Source organism: Eleutherodactylus coqui, chromosome 11 (assembly GCF_035609145.1).
Source record: "Eleutherodactylus coqui strain aEleCoq1 chromosome 11, aEleCoq1.hap1, whole genome shotgun sequence".
Classification (NCBI taxonomy): domain Eukaryota; kingdom Metazoa; phylum Chordata; class Amphibia; order Anura; family Eleutherodactylidae; genus Eleutherodactylus; species Eleutherodactylus coqui.
The window spans coordinates 25,784,444-25,798,147 of NC_089847.1; the positions used below are offsets into that span (position 1 = coordinate 25,784,444).

The 13,704-nt window shown below is 46.0% G+C and overlaps 1 protein-coding gene across 2 annotated transcripts in view; it reads left to right on the plus strand.

Annotated features, from left to right (window-relative positions):
• Positions 1–13,704, plus strand: part of PIEZO1 (piezo type mechanosensitive ion channel component 1 (Er blood group)) — a 192,496-nt gene that overhangs the window by 172,223 nt on the left and 6,569 nt on the right. For both annotated transcript variants that reach the window (XM_066583095.1, XM_066583096.1), the window contains exons 43-50: positions 93–251; positions 516–663; positions 5,887–6,075; positions 6,183–6,275; positions 7,828–8,000; positions 9,187–9,309; positions 9,388–9,467; positions 11,041–11,236. In XM_066583095.1, the coding sequence (XP_066439192.1) occupies positions 93–251; positions 516–663; positions 5,887–6,075; positions 6,183–6,275; positions 7,828–8,000; positions 9,187–9,309; positions 9,388–9,467; positions 11,041–11,236 (1,161 nt within the window). The remainder of the gene's footprint in view (positions 1–92; positions 252–515; positions 664–5,886; positions 6,076–6,182; positions 6,276–7,827; positions 8,001–9,186; positions 9,310–9,387; positions 9,468–11,040; positions 11,237–13,704) is intronic.

The following is a 13,704-nucleotide window of genomic DNA, read 5'->3' on the forward strand; positions in this document are numbered from 1 at the left end:
ATATGAGGTACAAAGAACCATCATGAGTAGTTCCATAGACCCAGATAACTGATACAACTGGATGACTTATCATTGTTTCTCCTCTTCCCCAGGATGTTCAGTCTGAACACGGTGGCACAGTTGTGGTATTTTGTAAAATGCATCTACTTTGCCCTGTCTGCCTACCAGATTCGCTGTGGATACCCAACCCGCATTCTAGGCAACTTCTTGACCAAGAAGTACAACCATGTAAACCTCTTCCTCTTCCAGGGGTGAGATATTGTAAATGTGTAAGATCTTGATATACTAACTAGTGAAATGGTGCTCTCTGATGTGGCAGAAAATACGGCCATGGACACATCTGCACCAAAATCTGCATGCCTAACTTGCTAATTTTTCAGCTAATTTGCCGAGGGCGAAATCCACATCAAAATCTGTATTTAAATGTGAATTTGCCTGTGGCGTAATGTTCCACCGCGTGTGACTACATGTAAATAGTACTGACTGTACGTTTAACAGATTGCTTTCTATTACAGCTTCCGTCTGGTGCCCTTCTTAGTGGAGCTGCGGGCGGTCATGGACTGGGTGTGGACCGATACCACCCTCTCTCTATCCAACTGGATGTGTGTGGAGGACATTTATGCCAACATCTTTATTATAAAATGCAGTCGTGAAACTGAAAAGGTAAAAATAGGCCTTCACAACTACATTAATCCATAAAGATGGGGTCATTGTCTCATTAGCACCAGCCTGTTCATACATTTCCTATATAGACATCAGAGAGGGAGTCCCCTATTTGTGGAATCCCCATTATGAGCCAGAGCTGCTTACAAAGCCCACTACATAGTTGGTCATGTGCTCTGCTATGGCCACTTCCAGAAGCCGGACCCATGAGGCAGCTGGTACTGCAGGATGAGTTGTTTATACTCATGTCAAGCCACTAGGAAAGAAAATTACAAAGGACTACATGCCTTATGGCCCTGGGGCACTTATATTACTTTTCGGCCCCTTTTATAGTTTACCCATGGCCGTATAATAAGCAGTGCTATAACTCCATGCTTGTCTCTGCAGTTATACTACACTATCTTACCAAATGTATTGAACACCTGAGCAAGAATCAAAAGTAGTGTTTATTACCAAAGGTTAATACTAGAGATGAGCGAGCACCAAAATGCTCGGGTGCTCGTTACTCGAGTCGAACTTTCAGTGATGCTCGAGAGTTCGTGTCGAGTAACGAACCCCATTGAAGTCAATGGGTGACTCGAGCATTTTTGTATATCGCCGATGCTCGCTAAGGTTTTCATTTGTGAAAATCTGCAAAACACAAGAAAGTGATGGAAACGACACAGAAACGAATAGGGCAGGCGAGGAGCTACATTTTGGGCTGTATCTCAAGTTCCCAGGTCCCACTATTAAGCCACAATAGCGGCAAGAGTGAGACCCCGTACGCGGGATGAATTGTCGGGAAGGGCTTAAATATATAAGCCCTTCCCTACAATTCATCCAGAAATGTGTAAAAATAAAAAATATATATATACTTACCTGGTCCCGGCAGAACGATGTTAGCCCATTGAATTTAATGGAGCCGGCAATACAGCCGACTCCATTGAAAGCAATGGGCTGCCGGCGATCGCGGGATGAACTGTCGGGAAGGGGTTAAATATATAAGCCCTTCCCTGCAATTCATCCAGAAATGTGTAAAAATAAAAAATATATATATACTTACCTGGTCCCGGCAGACGGAGTTCAGCGCGGCAGGCTGCAGTTCTCCTGAACTGCTCTGAACAGCTGTGAGTAGTATTCAGCAGCCGGGGATTTAAAATCACCGCCTGCTGAATGAGAGGCCTCTGATTGGTCACAGCCTGACCAATCAGAGGCATCCCTCACTCACACCCATTCATGAATTCATGAATGGGTGTGAGTGAGGGATGCATCTGATTGGTCGGGCTGTGACCAATCAGAGGCCTCTCATTCAGCAGGCGGGGATTTTAAATCCCCGACTGCTGAATACTACTCACAGCTGTTCAGAGCAGTTCAGGAGAACTGCAGCCTGTCACGCTGAACTCCGTCTGCCGGGACCAGGTAAGTATATATATATTTTTTATTTTTACACATTTCTGGATGAATTGCAGGGAAGGGGTTATATATTTAACCCCTTCCCGACAGTTCATTCCGCGATCGCCGGCAGCCCATTGCTTTCAATGGAGTCGGCTGTATTGCCGGCTCCATTGAATTCAATGGGCTAACATCGTTCTGCCGGGACCAGGTAAGTATATATATATTTTTTATTTTTACACATTTATAGATGAATTGCAGGGAAGGGCTTATATATTTAACCCCTTCCCGACAATTCATCCCGCAATCGCCGGCAGCCCATTGCTTTCAATGGAGTCGGCTGTATTGCCGGCTCCATTGAATTCAATGGTCAGTGCTCGTTTAATCGAGACGAGTACCGCGTGGTGCTCGTCTCGAGTAACGAGCATCTCGAGCACCCTAATACTCGAACGAGCATCAAGCTCAGACAAGTATGCTCGCTCATCTCTAGTTAATACTTAATGGGGCTCCTTTGGTCCTAATGACATTGGATACTCTCCATGGCATACTTTCTACTAATGTCTGATACACTTCAGCTGGTATTTCCTTTCATTCATCCTGCAAATGTCTGGTGAGTTCTCTTAAAGAAGATGGACGCTGTTCAAATTTCCTGAACTGACGTTCCAGTTTGTCCCAGCAATGTTCAGTAGGGTTCAGGTTGGGACTCTGTACAGCCAGTCCAATCATGGAACATCCATATCATCAAATCAACATTAAACTGCAATGGATGTGTGACAAGGCTCGCTGTTTTGTTGGAAGTATGGCCGACCCTTCCCAGAGTATTACCACATTGCCAGCAGCACATCAGTGTCTACAATGTCAGGGTACACCTCCGTGTTCATGGTTCTTGTCACGACAACCAACGGACCGAGACCATGACATGTAACACATTCCAAGACCATAACGGAACGTTCTTCCGTTTCTCATTTGTCTAATGGCAGCATTGTAGATGGGTTTAGGGTGCCAGCAGCACAATCTTCAATGCTGAACTCAGCAGGGCAAAATATGGATGCATGGTCACCAAAAGGACTTGATCCAAAGTCCAACTACTACACATATGGAAAAGATGTGACAGCATTAACGGCGCAAGTAATTGCTTCTTTATTCCTCCCAGATGAATAAAGAAGCAATTACTTGCACCGTTGATGCTGTCACGTCTTTTCCATAAGCATTGTAGATGGGCTGATGCATCTTGTTTGAGAGATTTCACCAGGCATTTGCAGGATGAATGGAGGGAAACACAAGTTGAAATGTATCAGATTTTAGTAGAAAGTATGCTACAGAGACTATCCAATGTCATTATAGCCAAAGGAGCCCCACTAAGTATTAACATATGGAAATAAATACTACTTTTCATTCTTGCTCCGATGTCCAATTACTTTTGGTAGGACAGTGTAGAAGTGATTGCCATCTAACATTTTTCATAGTTTAGTTGCACAAATTGTATAAAAACAGATTCTGGGACTCGTTCCACTGCATTACTCAGATGGGCTTAAGGTATAATTACATTGTAAATTCCTGTAACACGGCTCCGGAGTGCAGACAGAGGTGTGACCCCTCCGGCTTCCCATTATCAGGATATTTACGGGTTGCGGAGTATTTATGACTGGCTCAGGGCTTAGTGCCACCGTTTCTAGAGGAGTTTGGAGCGATAATGTGGCGCTGCCTGATTTATATCCCAGCGAGGATATTTTTTTTCGCATGGGCCGGTGCTGACAGCACATCACTAGTGTATAAAGCCATTTGCGAAACTACAAATATACGACGTGACTTGTATTTGTCAGACAGGAAAGTTACCGTTGCTTTTTACAGACACACCCTCATAGCAGGGAAAATCTGTCTCATTGTCACCCTGACGGCTGAGTCATAATTTTTTGTCTAAGTGTAGACTTTTAAAAATGCCAATTGGTAAGTGACCTTTACTGCCTGACAGTACTGGAATACACCAGGTTAATGCTGGGTCCCAAACTGAGTCACACCACTCACTTCTAAGAAGCACTGGTTATGTTAATGCTACTTCTGCTTTCAATTTGAGAGTTTTGCTAATGATATATATATATATATATATATATATATATATATATATATGCGGTTTTGTGCATGGGGCAAACATAGAACGTGGCGAGCTTGGATGCAGCCGATCAGCTCTAGTATACCTATAAGCATGCCGTCATCTTATAACAGATACCAGCTCTACCCAGTGATGGTGATTACAATGCAGTTACCTCCAGTGATAATGTGGAAACATTAGTTGTAGTTTTTGCTCTTTATTTTGGCCCAGACCGCCATAAAGATTTCTTCCAGTCAAAACACGCCTTTGTGCACTCCTCCCATTTTACCATTACTTTCCCCCCATACTAATAGTGTTCCCCCTGTGGACCCTGAAGCTTTTAGTGCTCGCTCCATGGCTTCCCTTCTCCTGAATGTCTGTCCAGCAGCAAATTACAGTCCTACTGCTTACTGTGTAGTAGTGCCGGAGAGAGGAGGAAGAGGATGAAGCCTCTACACGGAGGGAGCAGAACAGCGTCCGGACCAGCAGGACTGAAAGTTACAAGGAGAGTTGTGTTGTGCTGCTGGATGGACATTCAGAGGAAAGGGGCGAGTCAACAGTGGGGCAGATGACATTTGGCCCTGAGTTCTTCCCTGTTCCACAGTCACATGACCTACATACTGTTACGATCGTGTGGGCAAACTAAGCACGAGGCCCACACGATCGTGACCAAAGGAGGACTGGGTACGCACACGGGTCACACAGCTGGCCCTGGCTATCGGAAGGTTGACCTGGCCCTACCTAAGCGGGGACATTGCCCCAATAAGGGCAGCCCAGCGGTCTTTGGATTTGGGCCCTAGCTTATCCTAGGAGCCACGCACCAGAACAGGACGCATTCACATGCCACATGACAGGGACTGAACAACAGGACACACAGAGCCAGAATACACAGCATACAGCAGCCAAAATGCAACCACTAGTAACAGATGATAAGCTGAATATAAATACCAGGTATTAGTTGAAATTTTGTACAAAACATGAAAGTTAGCAGGCCACTTCACGGCTCCTGGTTATACCGCTAGTCCCTACACTAACCAGGAGTCCAGCAGCACCCGACACAGTTCACACAGCAAGCTGCAACAGGACAGGACACAGGTCACACAGCAAGCTGACACAAAACTGACAGAATATAAACGAACAAACGGACATGAACCACCAAGACACAGATCACACAGCAAACTTCAACAGACAAGGATTCATGACTGCTCACCCTGAACACCAGACAGAGACTGACCAGGAGCTGGGTTTATATGTGAGCACAGACCCAGGAGATTGGCTAGCAGGAAGTACCACACCCAGCCAGCTCAATCAATTAACCCTAAGAGGGCTGTGCTGCTAGGAAGCTTAGAACTACAGATCCCAGCAGCACACGTAACACATACATTGGCGGCACGCCACCGCCTTTGGTTTCAAAGTATTTAGATTAACAAATTTATAGGGTATGTGCAAGCAATAAAGCAATATGTATTCAGAAGTAAGAGACAGATGGAAGTGTATGACTGCAAGATCAGACTACAAAGGGTTTGCTTGTAGTCTGTAACCATGGAGGCACATGGCTCTGCTTAGGAGTTGTATACACAAAATGGTAGATTTTAAATCTAGACTATTTGCAAAGTTTTTTTTCTTTTATTTTTAGGTGCAATTGAGCAATGCAAACAATTAATTGTGAACAATAGCCAAATCTAAGTCACACCAAGCACTATTAGATGTCACAGTCTCTAGACTAGAAATCCAAAAGGTGATTGCCAATTTTTTTTCCTCAGAAATACCCACAGCCTAAAGGACAGAAGAAAAAGAAGATGGTGAAGTATGGCATGGGCGGTCTGATCATTGTTTTCCTCATCTGCATCATTTGGTTTCCTTTACTCTTCATGTCTTTGGTGCGATCGGTTGTGGGAGTTGTCAACCATCCTATTGACGTGACTGTAACCTTCAAGCTGGGAGGATATGAGGTATGGAAGACAAGTAGGTGTATGTAATACTAGGGGACTAGGTGAACGTATCATTTCTTGTATTTTCTGTTCTGTCCACCAATTCCATTCTGTGCTTCTCCCTCCAGCCGCTCTTCACCATGAGCGCTCAGCAACAATCCATCCAACCCTTCACGCCTCAGGAATATGAGAAGCTCACTAGTGAATTTGATAGACAGCCGGTAAGCAGGTAGTGCAGGCGTGATGTGATGAAGACGCCATCTAGGCTTTGTGCACGCTGCGTCACAGCCCTATGTTTGGAGTATATGCCAGGAAAAGCTCCTTGCGTATATGTCAATATGCAACAAAAAAACACAAAGTCGGCACATCCAACAAATAAATGCAATGATACAGTACAAGCAGAAACATGTGGCAGCAACACTCATATACACTTAAGACCTGAATAAAAATACATAAGTCTTGTATATACTAACTACACAAAATTGTAAGGTGCTTGATCAAAGTATGGTGGACGTTGGCGGATGGGCCCACATGCTTTGATCAAAATATGTGCTTAGAACCTTGCATTTATGTGCGGTTAGTATATACAAGAGTTATGCATAATTATATAGATATTAATGTGTATAAGTGCTGTTGCCACGTGTTTCTGCTTGTACTGTATATATCAACATGTCCGTAAAGTGCCCTTTTGACCGCCATCGGGCTCGTAGATGTCTATACTGTATAGTACAGCACAACAGACATTAATTGCCTATACAATTGGAATCAATAGGGACATTTTATAAAACATTTTATGCCAGTTTCTGGGGTAAAAAAGTCACATAATTTTGTGCAAAGCTTGCATGCACTAAAATTTTACAACGTTTGAATGTCTGCGCAGCTGACACTTTACTAAAAAGGGGTGTGGTTAAATGGGAAGGCATGGCCACACTGGCCAGACACATTTACGTATATTTGTGCCAGAAAGTGGCATAAAGTATACCAGAATAGCGTGATTGTTCTCAGTAGGAGAAACCAAGTAATCTTGTAGATATGATACCTTTTAATGGCTAATAAAAATACATGATGTTAATGCGAGCTTTCAGACCTCTGAGGATCCTTCATCAAGGCATAATGAAATAAATCCAAAGAGGCTTGCATATTTATACACACATACTTCTGACAAGGCACAGACATGGTGGGATTAATATGAACTTAAAAGAATACTACAGCAGAAAGACAAACATAGATGTGAAGGTTTTATGGTTCTTGAATTAGTGTTAAGAGATCATCAGGTCAGCAGTGTTATCTGTGTTACAGATGTCTCATACTTCCCAGTCACATATGAATCCTTTTGAAGAATTTAGCCCTCTGTTGAAAGTGTCAAAAGTTGTTATAAATTTGTATTCCCAAATTCTTCTATGGCTTTGTGATCTGAAATTTCCTTTCAGTATAATAACTTTCGTGTCTTCCAAAGTTATGTGTATAACTAGTATACCAGAAATGTACACCAAGTTGAACCTGGCATCCATTTTTGTTTAAGCGTATGGAGGTGCTGAGACGTATCTAAAATATGAAGAGGGATGTGCCTCTGTACATATTAGGCGCATGGTGCAGTGGGGCAAATAATGTTATGTTGATGAACTTCCCCTAATATGCCTATACAGTGGATGTCGGAAATATACCCTGGGAAATCTTCATCCATCTATTAGCTTTGTGTCACTGAGGCTTACGATCTTATGTGTTACTGCTCAATATACTTATTGCACCTCACTTTCTCCTGTCTTGTTTCAGACGGCCATGCAGTTTATTACACTGTACAGTTATGAGGACATAGTGACTGCACAAATAGAGGGGAATTCCGGCTCTGTTTGGGGGATCAGTCCTCCGAGCAGAGAGCAGATGAGGAGGGAACTTAAGAATGGATCATCCGCTATTACCCTTCGATTTACCTGGGACTTCCAGAGGTAAGATATGTAATGGACAGGCTACAGATATGTTACCCAAGCTGTCTCCCCTTAGGGCATATTGTTCTGTATGTACTTCCTGCAACATACAATTTCCACCCAAACTGGGGAATTGGCCATCTATTAATAAAAGCACTGACCATTTTGGCCTTCGTTTCGCATCTGTAATATGGAAGTGCATTCCGGCCTGACCGCAAGTCTCCTGACCATCATATGAATGTGTGATGCTCCACATTCAGGTCAGGAGACCTGTAGTCAGGCCGGGACACACTTCCAATATTACGGAGGCCAAAATAAGCTAGTGTCCAGAGGAGCAACTCATCCTTGTAGAGAACATGTAGTACCACACTGTACTGTAGAGAGGCGCTAATGGCCAATCAGTGCCTGCACTTCAGTATTACAGGTGTTGTACCCGTGAAAACTACTTGCTAAATGACTGGATTTTCCAGCAAAGTGCTGTAGAGGTGACCCAGTGGGGCTATGTGGGGCTTCCCCTGTCCCTCAGATTTGCTGATAGCCGAAACTGATGAGGCGCTGATTGAACACACGTCTGCCTGGACCTGTGACTGCACTACCAGCAGGGTCATCTTTCTCTTATCCTCCATTGTGGGCAACAGTGATATTAACCCCTCATGCCCAGGCTCAGACCATGTGAGTGCTGGGACTGGTCAAAGGGATAGCTCTCTATATAGACTTTGAGGGAATGGCACCCAGCGAGACTTTCGAGAAAAACGTCTATACTCGTCCATCTTCTACATGCTTAATAAACATTGCAGCACTGGCTGCTCCTTTGCAGCATACGCCCGGACGGCAGGATTTGGCTGGTCACTCAAGCATACACCAAGCCCTCCTATAGTCCAATCTCAACTCCCACAGACACCAGTGAGGAGACCCCACTCAGGACAGGATAGAGCCGTCACACCCTGAAGGACTTCACTGTATTCTATTAAAGCAACAGTCGTAGCAAGATAATAAACATAAGATTGTCGCCTGAAGCCATTATATCTTGAGGAACAGAGATCTCTACGTAAAACGAACGACTAAGTTTGGCAGTCATTGCTCTACTTTTAAGGCTGTATGTACAGAGCCTAATGCAAGTCACTGTGTAGGATGAATGCGAACATTGAGGGAAGAAAAAGCCTCTTGCGTTACATGGTGAATCCATTGCATAATCTGTTTATTGCAGGGACTTGGCAAAAGGGGGCACTGTTGAGCACACATCAGAAAAACACACTAAGGACCTGGAGCCAGGAAGTGAGGAGCGGATGCAGCTGGCGGACCTCTTAGAAGGCACACGAGATGCCGCAGTGTAAGTGTGCCCAACCATTACTGCTATAGGAAGATGAATGCAGAATGCTCAGTTCCATGGATGTGCATCTCTTCACAGATCTGTCCCACACTTGTTTCCGAAGTACATACGAGCCCCCAACGGACCGGAGGCCAATCCTGTGAAACAGTTGCAACCAGGTAGGAGAATTTAGAAACAGGAAAGATTCAATATATTTGCGCCAATCCCCACGTCCTGTATATAGTACTAGTGTATTCCGTGTAATTCCTCAAGTGATTTGCATGCAAGTGTGATGCGTTTTTAAAGCAGATCACTATGAGGACCTCATTAAAATAAAACCAGGAAGTGAAGAGTAGAGAAAAATGTGCAGTAAAATTGTGCATTTTTAACATGTTTGAGAATTGCCCGAAAATCAATCAGTTTTTGTCTGACCAAACTTGCAGTTGCCGGTGTGAATACAACCTCAGGGTGTAACTCAGGATCAGTACAACATCAAGGATTGTAATTTCTGCAATACTTCTAAAAGAAAATTAAGCAACTTTGTAAGCAGTCTAAATACCCTACCGTTAGGTATACAGCTCCTTAGCAGATCTACGTGTCTCCATGGTATCAGAACTCAAACAAACCCAGTGTGTAGCCTGATCCTGCAGTCATGTGTTATTTACACCCATGTGTCCCCTCTACTGTCTGTAGGTTAGCAGGAAGAGGAGACAACGGGAGAGGAGTTACTTCTGGATCGGACCACAGTTTCATCCTGACTGTAGACTGTAACCATGAAGTCATACGTTACCTTAAAGGGAATGTCCAGTTATAAACTGTTGATTGCTTAGACTCAGGATAGGTCATCAATAGTAGATCAGTAGTGGTCTGTCACCTGGGAACCCAGCCTATCAGCAGTTCTCTGGGCCAGTGTGCTTGTTCATCCAGTTGATTTCAGCAGGAATCGGATAGCTCCGTTCTCACTGCAGTGGGCAGACGTTGTATTACAGGCCATTCACTTCAGTGGGATCACCAGTCTACTGACCTATCCTGAGGAAGGGCCATCTATAGTTTACAACTGGACAACCCCTTTAATTTAATTTGGAAGTAGGACAGCTTGGATTAAAACTGCCTGCAAATCTGCATCAAAGTGGTGCAGAATTCTGCAGAGGCTGCTTAAGGCCCATTTAGACACAATGATTATCGCTCACAATTCGCTCAATAGAATCTTTTGAGCGATAACCGTTCTGTCTAAATGCACTGACATCGTGCAGTTTTCGTGTACGAGTCGTTGATCGCTCACTTCAAGTTTGATTGAATTGAGCGATCAGCTGTTATCAGCCAGCTGCGCTGATAAGATTCTCTCTGCTAGTTTCTCACTATGAATTTACAGCGGGGACAATGGCAGTCAGTACTGAGAACAATACAGCTGTTTGCTTATGGAAAACAGCTGTATTGTACTCATAGTGGCTGCTGCTGTGTCCTGCTCCGCTTGCATACTCTATAGTAGCTAACTGGCTAAAAATATAAAGTATACAAAGATGATCACATAAAACTGTCACCCAAACTATTGTTTGAGCGTCTATTGAGCGATCATCCGTGTAGATGGGGCTTTAAACCTGGTCTTGCGGAGTGTCCTGGTGGAATAATTTCACCCATGTGAAAGATGTACAAGAAGGATTAGGTTGAGGCAGGTTTTCAGCCTCTGAACATATACCAGATTATATTCGTTCACTTAGGCTGCAGACTGTAAATCTATTCTCTTTTGCCCAGATGAGGAGGAGAGTTACCTGAATGTTACGGTGCACCTGAACCGCCAGAGGATAAGTGAGGGTAACTCCAGCAGCAGCTTCGTGGAGTGGTGGGTCATCAAGCTGGAAGACTGCAAGAAAGACTGCAGCATCCTCCCAATGGTTATATTCAATGACAAAGTCAGTCCCCCCAGCCTGGGCTTCCTCGCTGGCTACGGGTGAGTGCAACGCTGCCGAAGGAGGGAAAGTAGGGCAACATTAAGAGGCTTGTTCATGGTGTTCAGATGTTGGACGGATACAGGTGGGGCACATGGAAGCCGTCTGCTTCAAACGTTTTTGGGGGCACAGCAAGGAAAGGTCAATGACTGTTTGAATACTGTGAATGAAGGCAAGCATGGATAGATCGCTCCCCGGCTGCTCCGCCTCCATGCCGGCAGCGTTGCGAGCGATGCCAGTGATATTCGCTCCTGTGTAAAGGCACTATTCAGGTTTGTTCATATGGGGGATTCAAGTTCTGCCTCACAATCCTGGACCAGAATCCCCCAGTAAAGCCGCTTCAATCTTCAAAGAGATTTGCCCCAGTTCAATGGGTCAAATCCTTGCGCTGGTTCTGCGTCACACCATGACATCACGTTCCAGCGTGCCAATTTATAATCTGCGCTGTATAGAGGATTGTTTGGATTCACATTAAAACAATTAGGACAATTTCTGAACGCTGATTTTGCCACAGATTTGATGGATAATCGGTGCAGATTCCACGTCAGATCTGCCATGTGACCGCAGCCTCGGGCTTCTAGCTGACATTTTTTAGCGTCAGTGTTTGAGACTTACTCAAAGACTTTTTTTTTCTTCCCTTTCACGCGCCATGTGAGAATCTACCTCGAGTATACGGCTACACGGGGCAGAATATCTGTGGGTCTCTGCAGCATTTACAGTAGCAGTAAGGTAGATGAGCTCTCATCAAATCTCATCCAGGCACTTTTTTTCTGCTGTACTACTTTTAAAAAATAAATATCTTTGGAAAAAAATCCAATTTTCTGCCGCCATCTTCTGACAATCAAAACACTTTTTTTTTTTTCCCGTCAACATAGTTGTGCGAGGGCTCGTTTTTTGTGGGACATATTTCTACTGGTACCATTTTGGAGTACATATGACTTTTTGATCACTCTTTATTACACTTTTTCTTGGAGACGGGTGACCAAAAAAGCCCAATTCTGACATTGTGGGGGTTTTTTTCTGATGACGTTCACCATGTGGGACAAATAATGTGTTACTGTGATAAATCGGACTTTCTCGTCCGTATCATTGGGGGCCACAGCCTAGACCATGGGATATAGCCACTGCCCTAGGAGGCGACACTAAGCAAAAAAAGTGTTAGCTCCTCCCCACCTGGCTATATCCCCCCTGCAGGCAATCAGCTAATTAGTCTTTAGCTTAGTGTCTGCTAGGAGGCAGACGTGGAAAGAGCTATTCACGGGAATCCGGGGAGTCGGGGCTTTTCCCTGGCTCTACTGGCCTCCCGGGGGAGACGCAGGCAGGGGGTGTCTCCACCACTACTGCGGCGTCTCACCCAGAGAAGAAAAAGGGGCCCGACCATGCAATGCGCATCTGAGTCGGTTACCCGCCAGCCATAGGGCTCCCCCTCCCTGGAGTAGCGCACTGTCTGACGGTGACGCGTAGGGGGCAGCACTGCTGGAGCAGTCGACGCACAGGGCAGGCTGTGGCTCCCAGGACAGAAGACACCCCGCTTGGGACTATGACAGCGCGGCAAACATTCCGGCGCCACACGGACAGCGCATACCTTAAGGAGCATCAGGACGGCGGCAGCGGCGATGGCAGCGGCGAAGGCAGCGGCGAAGACAGCGGCAGCTCTACCGTCCAGGGATAGAAGCTTGCGTGTTGCAGGACGCCGGGACGCCGGCCGGCAAGCCACTTCCGGGCACGGCGCTCCGGGGGGCGGAGCGCCGTCGTCACGGCCGGAAAGCGTCACTTCCGGGTCGCGGGGACGCTTCCGGGGCAGGCCACGCCCCCTCCGACCGCGGCGAGTTGAAAAGGGACCGCCGGACAGAGGAATGGCTGCTCTCTATGGGACACTTCGTTTGTCTGCACCAGCACCTGCAGCTCTCTGAGCACACAACAGCCTTCCAGCCGTTCAGCCCTGCAGTCCTGCAGTTTCCGTCTACAGTTTCCTTCTGCTACGGAGAAAGCACCCGGACAGCAGCAGCACCTCCTGTCTCGGGCACCAGCAGCAGTAACAACGCCGCAGCAGTCCCTGCCACAGCACCTGCCGGGTCACCATGCCGCGAGATCGTGTGGTACACCAGCGTCGACTTCCGACAGCATACAAGCGTCAGGACCAGAGGCTCCAGCTGGACCGGGGGAACCGCAGAAACAGCTGCTAGACCGGGTAAGCCCTGCCCAAGGCAGCACTTTGCGGTGTTCTCCCCTCGCCCTCCCCGTCCCCCCTGCAGGCTTTCCTGTAACGGTACGTAGCTTACCCGCTACCTGGGAATTGTTGTCTGTTGCCATGTCTGACCCTAGATCAGAGGGGTCCAGCCCGGCCAAGGGGAGGGTGAAGCATTACGCTTGCACTACCTGCAGCGGTAAGTTCGCTTGCGGTTAAGTCGACCCCCGCTGCGCTAGATGTGCCGCGGTGCGTGCAGCTCCAGGGACCCCGGTGCCCCCC